This window comes from Canis aureus, chromosome 11 (assembly GCF_053574225.1).
Source record: "Canis aureus isolate CA01 chromosome 11, VMU_Caureus_v.1.0, whole genome shotgun sequence".
NCBI classification, from domain to species: domain Eukaryota; kingdom Metazoa; phylum Chordata; class Mammalia; order Carnivora; family Canidae; genus Canis; species Canis aureus.
The window spans coordinates 2,194,487-2,216,288 of NC_135621.1; the positions used below are offsets into that span (position 1 = coordinate 2,194,487).

General features: G+C 40.4%; 1 protein-coding gene and 1 pseudogene across 1 annotated transcript; one reads left to right on the top strand and one right to left on the bottom strand.

Moving 5' to 3' along the window:
• LOC144323150 (rap1 GTPase-GDP dissociation stimulator 1 pseudogene) overlaps positions 1–13,833 on the bottom strand; it is a 77,907-nt pseudogene extending 64,074 nt beyond the window's left edge.
• A 4,992-nt stretch (positions 13,834–18,825) lies between these two features.
• Positions 18,826–20,133, top strand: LOC144323152 (olfactory receptor 6C76-like). The gene is made up of 2 exons (XM_077913238.1): positions 18,826–18,963; positions 19,492–20,133. The coding sequence occupies exons 1-2, from the start codon at positions 18,826–18,828 to the stop codon at positions 20,131–20,133; spliced, it is 780 nt and encodes a 259-aa protein (XP_077769364.1).
• Positions 20,134–21,802: the final 1,669 nt, after the last annotated feature.

Genomic DNA, 21,802 nt, shown 5'->3' on the forward strand with positions numbered 1-21,802 from the left:
CAGGGAATAATTCAGTGAATAAAAATTGCCAGAACAGGACTACACACAGAACACCAAGGAATAGAAAACATCATACACATTAGTAATGAATTTGAAAAGGAAGCTTAGGGGACGGTGTCTAAAGAGACAGGAAAAAAAAGCTAGCAAATAACCACACTAGGTAAAGTTTGTTTCCCTTGACATTATTTTTCAGAGATGAATAACTTAACATCTAGTTCCTAAAGCACATTGCTACTGAGTGCATATTTAATCTATGCCATTTTTAAAAAGTTGAAAATTCTCTATATAGTGCTAAGTCCATTCATTACTCCATATATTTAATCTTCCTTCAAATAAGAATTTTTGGTTCAATAGTACTGCTAATACTTTATACTATTTTGTCTTCTCACTCTTTGCTCACCAACAGTGATGCTGAAGCATTTCCTGCTTTGATTGATAAAAGTTCCAATATATATGCCAAGTATAATATTAGTAATTAGTACCCTCTCTGACTATACTATAATAATATAACCATGCCCAAATTATATAATGTGAGCGTAAAACACCAATAAAATTGTGCATGTCTTAAGTAAAAGCTATAAATATTTGCCAGTTCTCACAGTTTTAAATATGCATGAAATAAAGGCAAGTTTTTGTCTCTCTGTTGTGGTTTTCAAATCAAGTTATCACATAGGTTGTTACACCTCAAGACCTCAGGCAAATTCCTTGATCTTTTAAAGTATCAATTGCACATTTGTAAGAAAGAGATAAAGCCTAAGTTGCCATATAGTTGGGAAGATTAAACATGATATTATTTAGAACATACCTGGTTGAGCATACAGAATAATTGCTCTCCATAGAAGACATATTTTCATTTATGAAATTCCAAACTTTCTTTTTTTAACACTGCAAAATATAACTTTATTTATTTTTTTAATTAATTAATTAATATATTTTTATTGGTGTTCAATTTGGAAACATATAGAATAACACCCAGTGCTCATCCCATTAAGTGCACCCTCAGTACCTGCAACCCTGTCACGCCCACCCCCCACCCACCTCCCTTTATACCACTCCTTGTTCATTATCCAGAGTTAGGAGTCTCTCATGTTCTGTCACCCTCACTGATATTTTCAATCATTTCCTTTCCTATCCCCTTTATTCCCTTTCACTATTTTTTATATTCCCCAAATGAATGAGACCATATAATGTTTGTCCTTCTCTGATTGACTTATTTCACTCAGCATAATACTCTCCAGTTCCATCCACATTGAAGCAAATGGTGGGTATTTGTCGTTTCTTTTTTTTTATAATAAATTTATTTTTTATTGGTGTTCAATTTGCCAACATACAGAATAACACCCAGTGCTCACTAATGTTCCATTGTATATATGTATGTACCACACCTTCATTATCCATTCATCTTTCAATGGACACCGAGGCTTCTTCCACAGTTTGGCTATTGTGGACATTGCTGCTAGAAACATCAGGGTGCAGGTGTCCCAGCGTTTCATTGCATCTGTATCTTTGGGGTAAAATCCCAATAGTGCAATTGCTGGGTCGTAGGGCAGATTTACTCTGAACTCTTTGAGGAACCTCCACACAGTTTTCCAGAGTGGCTGCACCATTTCACATGCCCACCACCAGTGTAAGAGGGTTCCCTTATTTCCACATCCTCTCCAACATTTGTTGTTTCCTGCCTTGTTAATTTTCCCCATTCTCACTGGTGTGAGGTGGTATCTCATTGTGGTTTTGATTTCTATTTCCCTGATGGCAAGTGATGCAGAGCATTTTCTCATGTGTGTGTTGGCCATGTCTATGTCTTCCTCTGTGAGATTTCTCTTCATGTCTTTTGCCCATTTCATGATTGGATTGTTTGTTTCTTTGGTGTTGAGTTTAATAAGTTCTTTATAGACCTTGGAAACTAGCCCTTTAACTGATATGTTATTTGCAAATATCTTCTCCCATTCTGTAGGCTGTCTATTAGTTTTGTTGACTGTATCCTTTGCTGTGCAAAAGCTTCTTATCTTGATGAAGTCCCAATAGTTCATTTTTGCTTTTGTTTCTTTTGCCTTCGTGGATGTATCTTGCAAGAAGTTACTATGGCCGAGTTCAAAAAGGGTGTTGCCTGTGTTCTTCTCTAGGATTTTGATGGAATCTTGTCTCACATTTAGATCTTTCATCAATTTTGAGTTTATCGTTGTGTATGGTGAAAGAGAGTGGTCTAGTTTCATTCTTCTGCATGTGGATGTCCAATTTTCCCAGCACCGTTTATTGAAGAGGCTGTCTTTCTTCCAATGGATAGTCTTTCCTCCTTTATCGAATATTAGTTGACCATAAAGTTCAGGGTCCACTTCTGGGTTCTCTATTCTGTTCCATTGATCTATGTGTCTGTTTTTGTGCCAGTACCACACTGTCTTGATGACCACAGCTTTGTAGTACAACCTGAAATCTGGCATTGTGATGCCCCCAGATATGGTTTTCTTTTTTAAAATTCCCCTGGCTATTCGGGGTCTTTTCTGATTCTACACAAATCTTAAAATAATTTGTTCTAACTCTCTGAAGAAAGTCCATGGTATTTTGATAGGGATTACATTAAACGTGTATATTGCCCTGGGTAACATTGACATTTTCACAATATTAATTCTGCCAATCCATGAGCATGGAATATTTTTCCATCTCTTTGTGTGTTCCTCAATTTCTTTCAGAAGTGTTCTATAGTTTTGAGAGTATAGATCCTTTGCATCTTCGGTTAGGTTTATTCCTAGGTATCTTATGCTTTTGGGTGCAATTGTAAATGGGATTGACTCCTTAATTTCTCTTTCTTCAGTCTCATTGTTAGTGTATAGAAATGCCACTGATTTCTGGGCATTGATTTTGTATCCTGCCACGCTACTGAATTGCTGTATGAGTTCTAGCAATCTTGGGGTGGAGACTTTTGGGTTTTCTACGTAGAGTATCATGTCATCAGCGAAGAGGGAGAGTTTGACTTCTTCTTTGCCAATTTGAACGCCTTTAATGTCTTTTTGTTGTCTGATTGCTGAGGCTAGGACTTCCGGTACTATGTTGAACAGCAGTGGTGAGAGTGGACATCCCTGTCTTGTTCCTGATCTTAGGGGAAAGGCTCCCAGTGCTTCCCCATTGAGAATGATATTTGCTGTGGGCTTTTCATAGATGGCTTTTAAGATGTCGAGGAATCTGGGATCCCTGGGTGGCGCAACAGTTTAGCGCCTGCCTTTGGCCCTGGGCGTGATCCTGGAGACCCGGGATCGAATCCCACATCGGGCTCCTGGTGCGTGGAGCCTGCTTCTCCCTCTGCCTATGTCTCTGCCTCTCTCTCTCTCTGTGTGTGTGACTATCATAAATAAATAAAAATTAAAAAAAAAATTTAAAAAAAAAAAAAAAAAATGATGTCGAGGAATCTTCCCTCTATCCCTACACTCTGAAGAGTTTTGATCAGGAATGGATGCTGTATTTTGTCAAATGCTTTCTCTGCATCTAATGAGAGGATCATATGGTTCTTGGTTTTTCTCTTGCTGATACGATGAATCACATTGATTGTTTTACGGGTGTTGAACCAGCCTTGTGTCCCAGGGATAAATCCTACTTGGTCATGGTGAATAATTTTCTTAATGTACTGTTGGATCCTATTGGCCAGTATCTTGTTGAGAATTTTTGCATCCATGTTCATCAGGGATATTGGTCTGTAATTCTCCTTTTTGCTGGAGTCTTTGTCTGGTTTTGGAATTAAGGTGATGCTGGCCTCATAGAACGAATTTGGAAGTACTCCATCTCTTTCAATCTTTCCAAACAGCTTTAGTAGAATAGGTATGGTTTCTTCTTTAAACGTTTGATACAATTCCCCTGGGAAGCCATCTGGCCCTGGACTCTTGTGTCTTGGGAGGTTTTTCATGACTGCTTCAATTTCCTCCCTGGTTATTGTCCTGTTAAGGTTTTCTATTTCTTCCTGTTCCAGTTTTGGTAGTTTGTGGCTTTCCAGGAATGCGTCCATTTCTTCTAGATTGCCTAATTTATTGGCGTATAGCTGTTCATAATATGTTTTTAAAATAGTTTGTATTTCCTTGGTGTTGGTAGTGATCTCTCCTTTCTCATTCATGATTTTATTAATTTGAGTCTTCTCTCTCTTCTTTTTAATAAGGCTGACAAATGGTTTATCTATCTTATTAATTCTTTCAAAGAACCAACTCCTGGTTCTGTTGATCTGCTCCACAGTTCTTCTGGCCTAGATTTCGTTGAGTTCTGCTTGAATCTTTATTAACTCTCTTCTTCTCCTGGTTGTAGGATCTATTTGCTGTTTTTTCTCTAGCTCTTTTATGTGTAAGGTTAGCTTTTGTATTTGAGTTCTTTCCAGTTTTTGAATGGATGCTTGTATTGCCATGTATTTCCCCCTTAGGACTGCTTTTACTGCATCCCAAAGATTTTGAACTGTTGTATCCAGGGCAAATATACACGTTTAATGCAATCCCTATCAAAAGACCATGGACTTTCTTCAGAGAGTTAGAACAAATTATTTTAAGATTTGTGTGGAATCAGAAAAGACCCCTAATAGCCAGGGGAATTTTAAAAAAGAAAACCATATCTGGGGGTATCACAATGCCAGATTTCAGGTTGTACTACAAAGCTGTGGTCATCAAGACAGTGTGGTACTGGCACAAAAACAGACACATAGATCAATGGAACAGAATAGAGAACCCAGAAGTGGACCCTGACTTTATGGTCAACTAATATTCGATAAAGGAGGAAAGACTATCCATTGGAAGAAAGACAGCCTCTTCAATAAATGGTGCTGGGAAAATTGGACATCCGCATGCAGAAGAATGAAACTAGACCACTCTCTTTACCAGACACAAAGATAAACTCAAAATGGATGAAAGATCTAAATGTGAGACAAGATTCCATCAAAATCCTAGAGAGGAACACAGGCAACACCCTTTTTGAACTCGGCCACAGTAACTTCTTGCAAGATACATCCACGAAGGCAAAAGAAACAAAAGCAAAAATGAACTATTGGGACTTCATCAAGATAAGAAGCTTCTGCACAGCAAAGGATACAGTCAACAAAACTAAAAGACAGTGATCCCTGGGTGGTGCAGCGGTTTGGCGCCTGCCTTTGGCCCAGGGCGCGATCCTGGAGACCCAGGATCGAATCCCACATCAGGCTCCCGGTGCATGGAGCCTGCTTCTCCCTCTGCCTGTGTCTCTACCTCTCTCTCTCTCTCTCTCTGTGACTATCATAAAAAATAAATAAATAAATAAAAATAAAATGATTTGAATTTAAAAAAAAATCTAAAAGACAACCTACAGAATGGGAGAAGATATTTGTAAATGACATATCAGATTAAGGGCTAGTTTCCAAGATCTATAAAGAACTTATTAAACTCAACACCAAAGAAACAAACAATCCAATCATGAAATGGGCAAAAGACATGAACAGAAATCTCACAGAGGAAGACATAGACATGGCCAACATGCACATGAGAAAATGCTCTGCATCACTTGCCATCAGGAAAATACAAATCAAAACCACAATGAGATACCACCTCACACCAGTGAGAATGGGGAAAATTAACAAGGCAGGAAACAATAAATGTTGGAGAGGATGTGGAGAAAAGGGAACCCTCTTACACTGTTGATGGGAATGTGAACTGGTGCAGCCACTCTGGAAAACTGTATGGAGGTTCCTCAAAGAGTTAAAAATAGACCTGCCCTACGACCCAGCAATTGCACTGTTGGGGATTTACCGCAAAGATGCAGATGCAATGAAACGCTGGGACACCTGCACCCCGATGTTTATAGCAGCAATGGCCACAATAGCCAAACTGTGGAAGGAGTCTCGGTGTCCATCGAAAGATGAATGGATAAAGAAGATGTGGTTTATGTATACAATGGAATATTACTCAGCTATTAGAAATGACAAATACCCACCATTTGCTTCAACGTGGATGGAACTGGAGGGTATTATGCTGAGTGAGGTAAGTCAGTCGGAGAAGGACAAACATTATATGTTCTCATTCATGTGGGGAATATAAATAATAGTGAAAGGGAATATAAGGGAAGGGAGAAGAAATGTGTGGGAAATATCAGAAAGGGAGACATAATGTAAAGACTGCTAACTCTGGGAAACGAACTAGGGGTGGTAGTAGGGGAGGAGGGCCCGGGGTGGGAGTGATTGGGTGACTGGCACTGGGGGTTATTCTGTATGTTGGTAAATTGAACACCAATAAAAAAGAGTTCCAATATATATGCCAAGTATAATATTAGTAATTAGTACCCTCTCTGATAATACCATAATAATATAACCATGCCTAATTATATAATGTGAGTGTAAAACACCAATAAAATTGTGCATGTCTTAAGTAAAAGCTATAAATATTTGCCAGTTCTCACAGTTTTAAATATGCATGAAATAAAGGCAAGTTTTTGTCTCTTTGTTGTGGTTTTCAAATCAAGTTATCACATAGGTTGTTACACCTCAAGACCTCAGGCAAATTCCTTGATCTTTCAAAGTATCAATTGCACATTTGCAAAAAAGAGATAAAGCCTAAGTTGCCATATAGTTGGGAAGATTAAACATGATATTATTTAGAACATACCTGGTTGAGCATACAGAATAATTGCTCTCCATAGAAGACATATTTTCATTTATGAAATTCCAAACTTTCTTTTTTTAACACTGCAAAATATAACTTTATTTATTTTTTTAATTAATTAATTAATATATTATTAGTGGTGTTCAATTTGGAAACATATAGAATAACACCCAGTGCTCATCCCATTAAGTGCCCCCACAGTATCTGCCACCCTTTCACGCCCACCCCCCCACCCACCTCCCTTTATACCACTCCTTGTTCATTATCCAGAGTTAGGAGTCTCTCATGTTCTGTCACCCTCACTGATATTTTCAATCATTTCCTTTCCTATCCCCTTTATTCCCTTTCACTATTTTTTATATTCCCCTAATGAATGAGACCATATAATGTTTGTCCTTCTCTGATTGACTTATTTCACTCAGCATAATACTCTCCAGTTCCATCCACATTGAAGCAAATGGTGGGTATTTGTCATTTCTTTTTTTTATAATAAATTTATTTTTTATTGGTGTTCAATTTGCCAACATACAGAATAACACCCAGTGCTCATCCTGTCAAGTGCCCCCCTCAGTGCCCATCACCCATTCACCACCAATCCCCGCCCTCCACCCCTTCCACCAGCCCTAGTTCGATTCCCAGAGTTAGGAGTCTTTATGTTCTGTCTCCCTTTCTGATATTTCCCACACATTTCTTCTCCCTTCCCTTATATTCCCTTTCACTATTATTTAATTTCCCGAAATGAATGAGAACAGATAATGTTTCTCCTTCTCCGATTGACTTACTTCACTCACCATAATACCCTCCAGTTCCATCCACATTGAAGCAAATGGTGGGTATTTGTCATTTCTAATGGCTGAGTAATGTTCCATTGTATATATATATATATATTACACCTTCATTATCCATTCATCTTTCAATGGACACCGAGGCTTCTTCCACAGTTTGGCTATTGTGAACATTGCTGCTAGAAACATCGGGGTGCAGGTGTCCCAGCGTTTCATTACATGTGTATCTTTGAGGTAAAATCCCAACAGTGCAATTGCTGGGTCGTAGGGCAGATCTACTCTTCTGAGGCACAGGAAAGAAACTGAGAGTTCGGATGATTGGATTGTCCAAGTTCACATGCTTATTGGTGGTGGAGCTAGGTCTGAAAAAGGTCTTCCTAGAGATTGTTGCATCAAGACAGACACCATTGAACATAACTAGTTTAGATAGGCTTTTGTGAAATACACAATTTTGGGTTACTCTTTCTGCTTTTATACTTTCATATAAAGGTATGACTGTGTGGGACCCAGGAAATTTAACAAAAATCCCCTACCCCTGGACAAGCAGAGCAGGACTTATTCCATTTTGTGCTACACCTGCCACCTCCTGTATGACCCCCCACATAACCTGCTTATTGCTTAAGGCATGCCCCACCCTAGTCAAGCTCTGGGCACACCCTAATCGGAAATCGGCTCATAACAATGTAACCCTGCTTTGTGCCCGCCAAAACTGCGCACCGATTCTGACCAAAGTAATAGGCCAGCTCAAGTGGATACTACAGGGTAAGGTGTAATTCAATCGACCACCTGCATGTGGACCAACATGACTGTGCATCTTTCTGTGTATCCCATGGGCCACTGGCCCCTATAAAGCTGCTACGCCTCTTAGTTGGGGTCCAAATCCCTGCTCCGCTGTGTCGGGTACACTTGGACCCAAGCTCGAGCTTGTAAATAAACCTTCGTGTGTTTGCATCGGTGTCAGCTCCTCGGTGGTTTCTCGGATTTGCAATCTTGGGCACAACAAAACTCTCCCTCTTCGTCGATGACATGATACTTGACATAGAAAACCCAAAAGCCTCTGTCCCAAGATTGCTAGAACTCATACAACAATTTGGCAGTGTGGCAGGATACAAAACCAATGCCAAGAAATCAGTGGCATTTCTATACACTGAGACTGAAGAAAGAGAAATTAAGGAGTCAATCCCATTTACAATTGCACCCAAAAGCATTAGATACCTAGGAATAAGCCTAACCAAAGAGGTAAAGGATCTATACCCTAAAAACTATAGAACACTTATGAAAGAAATTGAGGAAGACACAAAGAGATGGAAAAATATTCCATGCTCATGGATTGGCAGAATTAATATTGTGAAAATGTCAATGTTACCCAGGGCAATGTGCATGTTTAATGCAATCCCTATCAAAATACCATGGACTTTCTTCAGAGAGTTAGAACAAATTATTTTAAGATTTGTGCGGAATCAGAAAAGACCCCGAATAGCCAGGGGAATTTTAAAAAAGAAAACCATATCTGGGGGCATCACAATGCCAGATTTCAGGTTGTACTACAAAGCTGTGGTCATCAAGACAGTGTGGTACTGGCACAAAAACAGACACATAGATCAATGAAACAGAATAGAGAACCCAGAAGTGGATCCTGAACTTTATGGTCAACTAATATTCGATAAAGGAGGAAAGACTATCCACTGGAAGAAAGACAGCCTCTTCAATAAATGGTGCTGGGAAAATTAGACATCCACATGCAGAAGAATGAAACTAGACCACTCTCTTTCACCATACACAAAGATAAACTCAAAATGGATAAAAAATGGATAAAAGATCTAAATGTGAGACAAGAGTCCATCAAAATCCTAGAGGAGAACACAAGCAACACCCTTTTTGAAGGGTGTTTATGTATACAATGGAATATTACTCAGCCATTAGAAATGACAAATACCCACCATTTGCTTCAACGTGGATGGAACTGGAGGGTATTATGCTGAGTGAAGTAAGTCAATCGGAGAAGGACAAACAGTATATGTTCTCATTCATTTGGGTAATATAAATAATAGTGAAAGGGAATATAAGGGAAGGGAGAAGAAATGTGTGGGAAATATCAGGACGAGAGACAGAACATAAAGTCTCCTAACACTGGGAAACGAACTAGGGGTGGTGGAAGGGGAGGAGGGCGGGGGGTGGGGGTGGATGTGTGACGGGCACTGAGGGGTACACTTGACGGGATGAGCACTGGGTGTTATTCTGTATGTTGGTTAATTGAATACCAATAAAAAATTAATTTATTTAAAAAAAAGAACCAATTCGTGGTTTTGTTGATCTGTTCCACAGTTCTTCTGGTCTTTATTTCATTGAGTTCTGCTCGAATCTTAATTAACTCTCTTCTTCTGCTGGGTGTAGGATCTATCTGCTGTTTTTTCTCTAGCTCCTTTATGTTCAAGGTTAGCTTTTGTATTTGAGTTCTTTCCAGTTTTTGGATCGAGGCTTGTATTGCGGTGTATTTCACTCTCAGGACTGCTCTTGCTGTATCCCAAAGATTTTGAACGGTTGTATCTTCATTCTCATTAGTTTCCGAGAATTTTTTTAATTCCTCCTTAATTTCCTTGTTGACCCTTTCATCTTCTAGCAATATGGTCTTAACATCCACGTGTTTGAAATCCTTCCAAAGTTCTTGTTGTGATTTAGTTCTAATTTCAAGTTATTATGGTCTGAAAATATGCAGGGGACGATTTAATCTTTTGGTACCAGTTCAGACCCGATTTGTGACCCAGTATGTGTCCTGCCACGCTACCGAATTGTTGTATGAGTTCTAGCAATCTTGGGGTGGAGACTTTTGGGTTTTCTATGTAGAGTATCATGTCATCGGCGAAGAGGGAGAGTTTGACTTCTTCTTTGCCAATTTGAATGCCTTTAATGTCTTTTTGTTGTCTGATTGCTGAGGCTAGGACTTCCAGTACTATGTTGAACAGCAGTGGTGAGAGTGGACATCCCTGTCTTGTTCCTGATCTTAGGGGAAAGGCTCCTAGTGCTTCCCCATTGAGAATGATATTTGCTGTGGGCTTTTCATAGATGGCTTTTAAGATGTCGAGGAATGTTCCCTCTATCCCTACACTCTGAAGAGTTTTGATCAGGAATGGATGCTGTATTTTGTCAAATGCTTTCTCTGCATCCAATGAGAGGATCATATGGTTCTTGGTTTTTCTCTTGCTGATATGATGAATCACATTGATTGTTTTACGGGTGTTGAAACAGCCTTGTGTCCCAGGGATAAATCCTACTTGGTCATGGTGAATAATTTTCTTAATGTACTGTTGGATCCTATTGGCCAGTATCTTGTTGAGAATTTTTGCATCCATGTTCATCAGGGATATTGGTCTGTAATTCTCCTTTTTGGCGGGGTCTTTGTCTGGCTTTGGAATTAAGGTGATGCTGGCTTCATAGAACGAATTTGGAAGTACTCCATCTCTTTCTATCTTTCCAAACAGCTTTAGGAGAATAGGTATGGTTTCTTCTTTAAACGTTTGATAAAATTCCCCTGGGAAGCCATCTGGCCCTGGACTCTTGTGTCTTGGGAGGTTTTTGATGACTGCTTCAATTTCCTCCCTGGTTATTGGCCTGTTCAGGTTTTCTATTTCTTCCTGTTCCAGTTTTGGTAGTTTGTGGCTTTCCAGGAATGCGTCCATTTCTTCTAGATTGCCTAATTTATTGGCGTATAGCTGTTCATAATATGTTTTTAAAATCGTTTGTATTTCCTTGGTGTTGGTAGTGATCTCTCCTTTCTCATTCATGATTTTATTAATTTGAGTCTTCTCTCTCTTCTTTTTAATAAGGCTGGCTAATGGTTTATCTATCTTATTAATTCTTTCAAAGAACCAACTCCTGGTTCTGTTGATCTGTTCCACAGTTCTTCTGGTCTCGATTTCGTTGAGTTCTGCTCGAATCTTTATTAACTCCCTTCTTCTCTTGGGTGTAGGATCTATTTGCTGTTTTTTCTCTAGCTCCTTTATGTGTAAGGTTAGCTTTTGTATTTGAGTTCTTTCCAGTTTTTGAATGGATGCTTGTATTGCGATGTATTTCCCCCTTAGGACTGCTTTTGCTGCATCCCAAAGATTTTGAACGGTTGTATCTTCATTCTCATTAGTTTCCATGAATCTTTTTAATTCTTCCTTAATTTCCTGGTTGACCCTTTCATCTTTTAGCAGGATGGTCCTTAACCTCCACGTGTTTGAGGTCCTTCTAAACTTCTTGTGATTTAGTTCTGATTTCAAGGCATTATGGTCTGAGAATATGCAGGGGACAATCCCAATCTTTTGGTATCGGTTCAGACCCGATTTGTGACCCAGTATGTGTTCTATTCTGGAGAAAGTTCCATGTGCACTTGAGCAGAATGTGTATTCAGTTGAGTTTGGATGTAAAGTTCTGTAGATATCTGTGAAATCCATCTGGTCCAGCGTATCATTTAAAGCTCTCGTTTCTTTGGAGATGTTGTGCTTAGAAGACCTATCGAGTGTAGACAACACTAGATTGAAGTCACCAAGTATAAGTGTATTATTATCTAAGTATTTCTTCACTTTGGTTATTAATTTATTGATACGTTTAGCAGCTCCCACATTCGGGGCATATATACTGATGATTGTTAAGTCCTCTTGTTGGATAGATCCTTTAAGTACGATATAGTGTCCCTCTTCATCTCTCACTGCATGACTGCGATGTTTAGATACAACCTCTAGAAAGGCCAAATCCTGTACTTCCTTTTGTAGAGATTCAGATCCCATGAGAGCACAAATAAGGACCGTGGAATTATATTTGATTTCCGGAGCACTTCTTTCATCTTCCAGCAGTCTGTGTGAATTCTGTACAAGTTTAGCACTTTCTAGATCTTTCTCTGCAGTGCTCAACTCTAAAGCTGCTATTAGTGCCAAAGCAACAAGGGCTTCATTCTGCATTATTACATGTTCACTAGTTGCCATGGTAACAGGATGCTTGGTGCCACCACTCTGTACAATGGTTTTAATTACATCTTTTGATTTATTGTGATGAATGAGGGCAGACAGCAGTCTGTTGGACTCCCCCATCACACCAGCATGATCTTTGGCTTTGCACCATTCTACCAAACGCTCCACTAATTTAACATTCTTTCCCAGTTGTTCAGCAGCTTCTGCTTGTGCATCTATTAACATTCTTAAGGTTCCCAAAAGTTTGAACTGAATTGGAGGCATTTCAGACTTAAGGAATTTCAAAACTGCCTCTGTGACTCCAGCTGATAACATCTTTGCTTTTTTTACAACTGGAATGGCGAGATTTCTGAGGTCATTAATGCTGCATGCTGTACAGTTACATTCCCATCTTCTACATGTCTGTCCAGTAAATCCATAAGTTTTTCTACAATTCCATTGTCTACCATGTGGATACAGTTTGCACCGTTTCTGGCAAAATTTGCAATTGCCAATGCTCCAGCAAGCTGTAGCTGGTGGTTATTTAATGGAATCCAGGACAGCACCCTTTGAAACACATTACCTTTTCCTTCTTCAAATAATTTCTGCATGGATTCAAATCCAAGAAGTAGAAAAACCATTAGATCTGAAGCGGTTTTGAGCTCAGCAATATCATGCCCTTTGTCACTATCCACTTTCTGCTGAACAATCTCTAGTAGACACTCTACCAGGCCTGCTTCAACCAGATGTAGTTTAATAGCATCATTTTCTGCCAGTAGAGAAAGAACTTCCAAAATAATTTCCTTTTTATCATGTTCTATTTGTTTCTTAAAGAGTTTTACTAACTCTTCAGCAACGTTCGTACTGGCAAACTGTTCTTTACTTGACTCAAGTTCTGCTAAGTTACCAAATGCAAAGGGACACATTTCTGTACGAGCTGCATTTTGGCAATGGATGCCCAGTAATTTCACTGCGGTAGGTATAACACCCATATTGATAAGCTGAGCTTGAAGGGAATCTTTCTCATTGCTGTAGTTCATCAGCATACCACAAAACACAGTCAAGAGCTTTTCATTGGTGGGATCTGTTATACTGCACAGTGACCTTAAATGGTCAATTACAATCTGTGCACCACCTGCTTGATCAACTGCACTTCTGCCCTCATGGCTATCATAACATATGCTTCCCAGAGCCCTGCCCATTTGAAGTAGCACTTCCTGGTCTTTGCTATTTAACAGCTGCACCAATGGTGAAGTCAATCCAGTATCCACACATGGAATACGCATACATTCATTTTTGGCTACTTCTGCTATGACGTTAGCTACTTTGGCTGTGCAGGAAGACTGTGGAATCAACAGACTTACAAACAGCTGAAGTGTTCCACTTCCTTGGATTTTTTTCACTCGTTTCCATATTATTTTGAGCCAGGGCTTGAAGCAGACAATCCAAGCATCCTTCTAAACTATCTTCGGTTCTGTCAACAGCTGTTATCTTCAACTTCTTCAAGGTATCACTGAGAGTATCTGCCATGTTTCTCCTGGAGGGTGAGGAGCCAGCAGGACGAGGCGAAGGTCCCCAGTGTGGCCAGCATGGCTCTGTGTCCTCCCTCTACCTCGGTCTCTCCCACAGCCAGGGAGGGACCCACGGGGGGGGCGGCCACCGGGGAGGAGGAGCTGCTGCTGCTGATCAAACATTTTATTATTTATTTGAGTGAGAGAGAGAGAGCATCATCAGGAGGAGGGTCAGAGGGAGAAGCAGACTCCTCGCTGAGCAAGGAGCCTGATGTGGCCCTCGATCCAGGACCCTGGGATCATGATCTGAGCCAAAGGCAGACACTTAACCAACTGAGCCACCCAGGTGCCCCCCCAAAAAAATTAATTTCTAAATGCTTATATTATGAAGGCTAAGTGAAGCCCTACTTAGTGTTCTTAAACTTTGACTTACCCCAAGTACCTTCCTCCCTTATCGCAGCATACTTAGAGATATCCAGGGCACATGGAGTTGATGTAGTCAGTTCTAATAATCTCCTGACAAATGTTCTGATTGGCTTTGTCTGAAGTGGGGATAAGACCTTCTTCCTTGTGGCTATTGATGGAGGCAACTGGACAGAAGAGAGATGTAAATAAGCTGGCCTTGCTGCAGAGGGATTCCATGTAGAATGGCCAATATGTTTATAGTCCTATTATATTAAACCAACCACTTTAATATCTATTCTTACTAGTTAAGCCCCAGTTTCTTTTTTCCTTTTTTGTATAAATGCAAAAGAAACAAAAGCAAAAATGAAATATTGGGACTTCATCAAGATAAGAAGCTTTTGCACAGCAAAGGATACAGTCAACAAAACTAAAAGACAACCTACAGAATGGGAGAAGATATTTGCAAATGACATATCAGATAAAGGGCTAGTTTCCAAGATCTATAAAGAACTTATTAAACTCAACACCAAAGAAACAAACAATCCAATCATGAAATGGGCAAAAGACATGAACAGAAATTTCACAGAGGAAGACATAGACATGGCCAACATGCACATGAGAAAATGTTCTGCATCACTTGCCATCAGGGAAACACAAATCAAAACCATGATGAGATACCACCTCACACCAGTGAGAATGGGGAAAATTAACAAGGCAGGAAACAACAAATGTTGGAGAGGATGCGGAGAAAAGAGAACCCTCTTACACTGTTGGAGGGAATGTGAATTGGTGCAGCCACTCTGGGAAACTGTATGGAGGTTCCTCAAAGAGTTAAAAATAGACCTGCCCTACGACGCAGCAATTGCACTGTTGGGGATTTACCTCAAAGATTCAGATGCAGTGAAACGCCGGGACACCTGCACCCCAATGTTTCTAGCAGCAATGGCCACAATAGCCAAACTGTTGAAGCAGCCTTGGTGTCCATCGAAAGATGAATGGATAAAGAAGATGTGGTTTATGTATACAATGGAATATTACTCAGCCATTAGAAGCGACAAATACCCACCATTTGCTTCAACATGGATGGTACTGGAGGGTATTATGCTGAGTGAAGTAAGTCAATCAGAGAAGGACAAACCGTGTATGTTCTCATTCATTTGTAGAATATAAAAATTAGTGAAAGGGAATAGAGGGAAAGGAGAGAAAATGAGTGAAAATATCAGTGAGGGTGACAAAACATGAGAGACACCTAACTCTGGGAAATGAACAAGGGGTAGTGGAATGGGAAGTGGGCAAGGTGTTGGGGTGACTGGGTGATGGGCAATGAGGGGGGCACTTTGCGGGATGAGCACCTGGTGTCATGCTATATGTTGGCATATTGAACTCCAAAAAATTTTTTTAATAAAAATTTAAAAATAAAATAAAATTTCCTAGAAACCAAAAAAAAAAGAGAATTCCACTGATTAATAGTGAAAGGTAATAAAGCGTAAAGGAGAGAAAATGAGTGGGAAGTATCAGTGAGGGTGACAGAACATGAGAGACACCTAACTCTGGGAAATGAACAGGGGGTAGTGGAAGGGGAGGTCGGCGAGGAGTTGGGGTGACTGGGTTACGGGCACTGAGGGGGGCACTTGATGCGATGAGCATGGAATGATATGCTATATTTTGGCAAATCAAACTCCATTTTAGAAAATAAACAAAGAAAATAAAATAGGGCAGCCTGAGTGGCTCTGCGGTGTAGCGCTGCCTTCAGCCCAGGGCGTGATCCTGGAGACTCAGGATCGAGTCCCGCATCAGAGTTCCTGCATGGTGCCTGCTTCTCCCTCTGCCTGTATATCTGCCTCTGTGTGTGTGTGTGTGTGTGTGTGTCATGAATAAATAAGTAAAATCTTTTAAAAAATAAAATAAAATAGTAAAATTGGCAAAGGCCTAAAACCAAACCAAACAAAACAAAAAATAAAAATAAAAATAAAAAACAAACAAAAAAAAGAATTCCACAGATTTCTCTAGAGAAAAGTCCACCTTCTACTCAGTAATACAATATGCCTGAGAGCCTCAAAGAACCATGATCAAGGTAAGGAAATATTCAAGTGGCTTCCACTTATTTTTTAGATTTTCGGCATGGCCCTCAGACAATACTTAACTTCTGTGAGGTTTACCTTTCTTATCAAAACCTGGTACAATAAGACTCATAGTATTTCATTTCTTGTCAGAACCATCCCAGTAATCATAGGTAAATATCACATGCCAGGGATCAGTATGAGAAAGGGATCTGAACACCTAAATAGACATTTTTCCAAACAAAATGCACAGAAGGTCAACAATACATGAAAAGATTCCAACATCACTAATCATCACGTAAATGCAAATCAAAACCACAATGATACGTCACCTCGCATCTCTTAGGATATCTGTTATCAAAAAGACAAGGGATAACAAGTGCTGATAAGGATGTAGAGAAAAGAGAACTCTTGTGTACAAGAAATACAAACTGGCACAGCCACTATGGAAAACACCCAAACATGCCTGTGTCTCTGCCTCTCACGCATGCTCTGTGTCTCGCATGAATAAGTAAATAAAATCTTTTTTAAAAAAAGAAAAAGAAAAGAAATATTATTCAGCCTCAAAAAAGCAGGAAGTCTTGCAATTTTCAATAGCATAGAAGAATCTGGATGTCATTATACTAAGTTAAATATGCCAGACAGAGAAAGACAAATAACTGTATGATATCTTTCATATATAGAATCTAAATAAAAAATTAAACTTGCAGAAACAGAGAGTAGAATGGTGGATACCATGGGCCAGAGGGTGAGAGAAATGGGGAAAGACTGGTAAGAGTACAAACTTTCTTTTATAAGATGAATAAAGTCTGAGGATCTAATGTATAGCATAGTGACTGTAGTTGCTAATACTGTATTATATAATTGAAATTTCCTAGGAGAATAGAACTTAAATGTTCTCACCAAAAAAAAGATGGTAATATGTGAAGTGATGGATGTGCAAATTAACTGCATGGGGGGGAATTCTTTCACAATGTATGTATTTATCAAGTCATCACATCATATACTTTAAATGTATTACAATTATATTGGTAAATTATACTCCCGTAAAGCTGACAGGAAGGAAAGAAGTCTGAGTAAAAATAAGCAAGACACAAACTGTCAAAGGAGCCCCAGTGTCCATCGAAAGATGAATGGATAAAGAAGATGTGGTCCATGTATACAATGGAATATTCCTCAGCCATTAGAAAATGACACTCACCATTTGCTTCAAGGTGAATGGAACTGGAGGGTATTATGATGAGTGAAGTACGTCAGTTGGAGAAGGACAATCATTATATGGTCTCATTCATTTGGGGAATATAAAAAACAGTGAAAGGGAATAAAGGGAAAGGAGAGAAAATGAGTGGGAAATATCAGAGAGGGAGACAGAACATGAGAGACTCTTAACTCTGGGAAACGAACAAGGAGTAGTGGAAAGGGAGGCGGGAGGGGAGTTAGGGTGACGGGCACTGAGGGAGGCACTTAATGGGATGAGCACTGGGTGTTATGGTATATGTTGGCAAATTGAACTCCAAAAATAAATAAAATAAATAAATAAATAAATAAGGTAAAATTTTTTTAAAAACAAGCAAGACACTCACTCTTTTCAAATAATTTACAATCCAGGTGCAAATGTCAAATTTTTTAAGATTGATTGATTGATTTGAGAGAGAAGCTGCAGTGAGAAGGAAAGAGGGAGAGGGAAAGAGAGTTTGAAGTAGACTCTCACTGAGCACAGAGCCTGACGCAGGGCTCATCTCACAACCCTGAGATCATGACCTGAGCCAAATCCAAGAGCCAGACACTTAATCAACTGTGCACTCAGGTGCCCCTAGATAATTTTTAATAAGGGTTCAATGTAAGTAAACAGTAAGATGGGTGAAAAACACTTCTTATTCCAAAATATGTGCTACATACGTGAGCAATGCTTTAGAAAGTAGATTTTGTTGTGAATACAGATCTGAAAAGACCAGTGCATCTACTGAGAAGGGAAAGGTAAGTGCTAAGAACACAGATGAACAGTCACTGAGATCAGGGTATTTGTGGCCTGGCGGGATGATAGGCACGGTCCCACATCACTGACTCTACAGAGACAGAACCGAGGTGCAAACCATGTGTTAGCGGTGCTGGGAGAGGGTAGTTATTTCAACCTAGGATTTACAGGAAAGGCCTCATAGAAGAGGTCACACTTAGGCTGGATCTTGAAGGATGAATAGGTGTTTGCCAATTTTAAAGAGAACTGGGGGAACAGCAGAGAATTCTCTGTAGCCTTTCTCAGAGGAAACAAAAAGAAAGCTAAAAGAAAAGAGGAAGGGAAGAAGAAGGAAAGGACAGGGAAAAGTCACTGACATTCAAGAATTCCTCAAAGATTCTGAAAGAGAAGACTTTTCTGATGAGGGAAGAGTCTCTGGAAGCTTCTGCTCTGCTTTCCTGAATGCATAGGGAGAGAGTGAATAGGTAAAGGAATGATGGAGGTTCTGAGAAATTTCCCCCTTCCTCATCCTAATTTCTGATCCTCCTATCTGCCCAGGCTTGCACATTTCTGGAAAGGGCTGATGTCCACAATGGCCAATCAAACCATAGTGACTGAGTTCTTCCTCCAAGGCCTGACAGACACCAAAGAGCTTCAGGAGGCAGTTTTTCTGCTCCTGCTGCTTGCCTTCCTTGTGACCATCTCTGGAAACCTGCTTGTCATCAGCTTGGCCTTACTGGACACCTGCCTGCAAACCCCTATGTACTTCTTCCTCCAGAATCTGTCCTACCTAGAAATAGAATATTACTCAACCATTAGAAACAACAAATACCCACCATTTGTTTTGACATGGAGGGACCTTGAGGGTATTATGCTGAGTGAAATAAGTCAATTGAAAAAGGACAAACATTATGGTCTCATTCATTTGGGGAATACAAAAATTAGTGAAGGGGAATAAAGGGAAAGGAGTGAAAATATCAGTGAGGGTGACAAAACATGAGAGACACCTAACTCTGGGAAATGCACATGGGGTAGTGGAAGGGGAGGTGGGTGGGGGGTTGGGGTGACCGGGTGATGGGCATTGATGGGGGCACTTGGCAGGATGAGCACTGGGTGTTATGCTATATGTTGGAAAATTGAACTCCAATTTAAAAAAAAATTTTAATAAATTTGGTTGCAGACCGTCATCATGCCCAAGATGTTGCTCAGCATTGCCACAGGGACCAAGACCATTAGTTTTGCTGGTTGCATCACTTAGGACTTTTTCCACGTCTTCCTGGAGGCTACAGAGTTCCTCCTCCTCACACCCAAGGCCTGTGACCACTACATTGCCATCTGCCAGCCTCTCTGCTACCTCTGTGTCATGAGCAACAGAGTCTGCACATGGCTCATCCTCACCTGCTGCCTGGCAGGATTCTCCTTCATCATCGTGCCTGTCATCCTGACCAGTCAGCTTCCATTATGCAACACCCACATCAACCACTTCTTCTGTAACTATATGCCTCTAATGGAAGTAGTGTGTAGCAGGCCACAAGTGTTAGAGGTGGTGGCTTTTACCCTGGCCATTGAGGCGCTGGTCAGCACTGTATTGCTGATCACCATATCTTATGTCCAGATCATCCAGACCATTGTAAGGATCCCCTCTGTCCAGGAGAGAAGGAAAGCTTTCTCTACCTCTTCTTCCCATATCATTGTGATCACCAGGTGCTATGACAGCTGCTTCTTCATGTATGTCAAGCCCTCTCTAGGCAAGGGGGTTGATTTCAACAAAGGAGTGTCTGTAATCAATACAATTATTGCCCCCCTCTTGAATCCCTTCATCTATACTCTCAGGAACCAACAAGTTAAGGAAGTAGTGAAAGACCTGATCAGGAAAATGGCTTGGATTCAAAATAAATGACAGCCGTAGTACAAGGTACTTTCCAGGGAAACACAGCTCTCCTCTCCAGGGTTCAAGAATTCTACAAAACTATTTGCAAGGTTAAGCTTTCATGAATAGTCCTCTTCAAAATCCTTAAAGCTTTTCCGGCTTCTACCCACTCCCTGGTCCCAAAGCCACTCCCATATTTTAGATACTTGTTATAGTAGCACCCCACTTCCAGGTACCAAAATATGTATTGATTACCGACTGCCACTTAATGAGTTACCCACAAAACCTGGTGGCTTAAAACAAGGAACAATCATTACCTCATAGTTCTAGTGGGACATAATCTGGGTTATTAGCTGGATAACTCAGGCTAAAGGTGACTAGTGAGGTTGTAGTCAAGCTATCAACCAGGGCTGTGGCCTCATCTGAAGGCATGATTGAGAGCATGTGCTTCCAAGTTCACTCAGTTGGTTGTTAGTAGGAATAATCCTGAGACCAAAATCAACACTCCTTGATACCAGGGAATAAGGGAAAGAAAAAGGAGAGGAAGTCAAGACTGGGGCAAGAGTCTAAACAGGGACCACTCAAAAACACAGCAGTGTCTAAATGCTCCTCTGTATGGAGAGGCAGCTCGGAAACTCCAGGAAGACAGGCTATTAAAGGAGACATTGAGGATAATTTTGAGTTGCACACACCATCACAGACTTCCTTGGACTCCAGCTACATCCTCATATGCACCACTGATAGACTTCCAGCACTTAGGCTTTGCTCACTCTCCCGACCTTTGCCTACTTATGCCAAGTCCACCACATTCACCTCAGTGTCAGCCTCTTCTTCCTCTGCTTCCAAGATAGCATGATCCAGAAGAAACATGAACCCCACAGACTTGGCCTATTATGGCTCCATGCCTCTCCCTTCAAACCTGGCCCTCACAGCTGCCCATAAATCCATTTCTTCACCTCTGAAATCCCTGACAAGCATCCTTGTGAGATAATATTCTGTCTTGAATCATTTGGTCCCTGCCCTTTCCCACTATTTTTTTTTTTGGTGAGCTTATCAGTTACTTTTCAGAAGAGGAGGAAGATGTGCAGCCTAAACTCAGAAACAACCTCTATCTTCATCTCAGCATATCTCTGGACCTGTATCTGCTTCCTCATCCTTGTCCCTCTCTGAGAGGAGGAATTATCTCTGGATCTCTGTTACCTCAAAAGATGCAACACAGGGCACGAGGTGTTAAAAAGAACACAAATTCCCAAGCTAAGCAGACTTGTATTTAGATCCTACTTCTCGTGCTTTCTAGTTAGGTGGCTTTGAGCAAGATACTTTGTCTCTCTGAGCCTTGGTTTCCTCTTCTAAAAAATAATTTGCAATAGAAAACATTTGATGCTTCCAGCTCACTTCCTACTCCCTGCCCCCAAACCCCTCAGAGCTGGTCCTTCACCCCAGAAGTGAGTCCCTATTGCCTTTGTACACTTGCTTCTGCCATGCTGCTTCTTAAAGTAATAGAGATGCAGAAATATCTCTTTTGAGAAGGGTTGGTTCCCCAAACTAGCTCCAAATCATTCCAATTTATATTTGTGGTAGCACCATCCTTTCGCTTTTGGGGCTGGACATCTCGAAGTTATCACTGACTCTTACCTGCAATCTGTCACCCATCTCTGCTGTCTCTTCCCTCAAAATGGTTCTCAGATTCTCTCTACTC

What these genes read in the sequence shown, in the direction of transcription:
- LOC144323152 (XM_077913238.1), top strand. Translation starts at nt 18,826, where the DNA reads ATGGCCAATCAAACCATAGTGACTGAGTTCTTCCTCCAAGGCCTGACA. An exon ending in ACCTGCTTGTCATCAGCTTG is followed by an intron (nt 18,964 to 19,491) that starts GCCTTACTGGAC and finishes TGCATCACTTAG; the next exon opens with GACTTTTTCCACGTCTTCCT.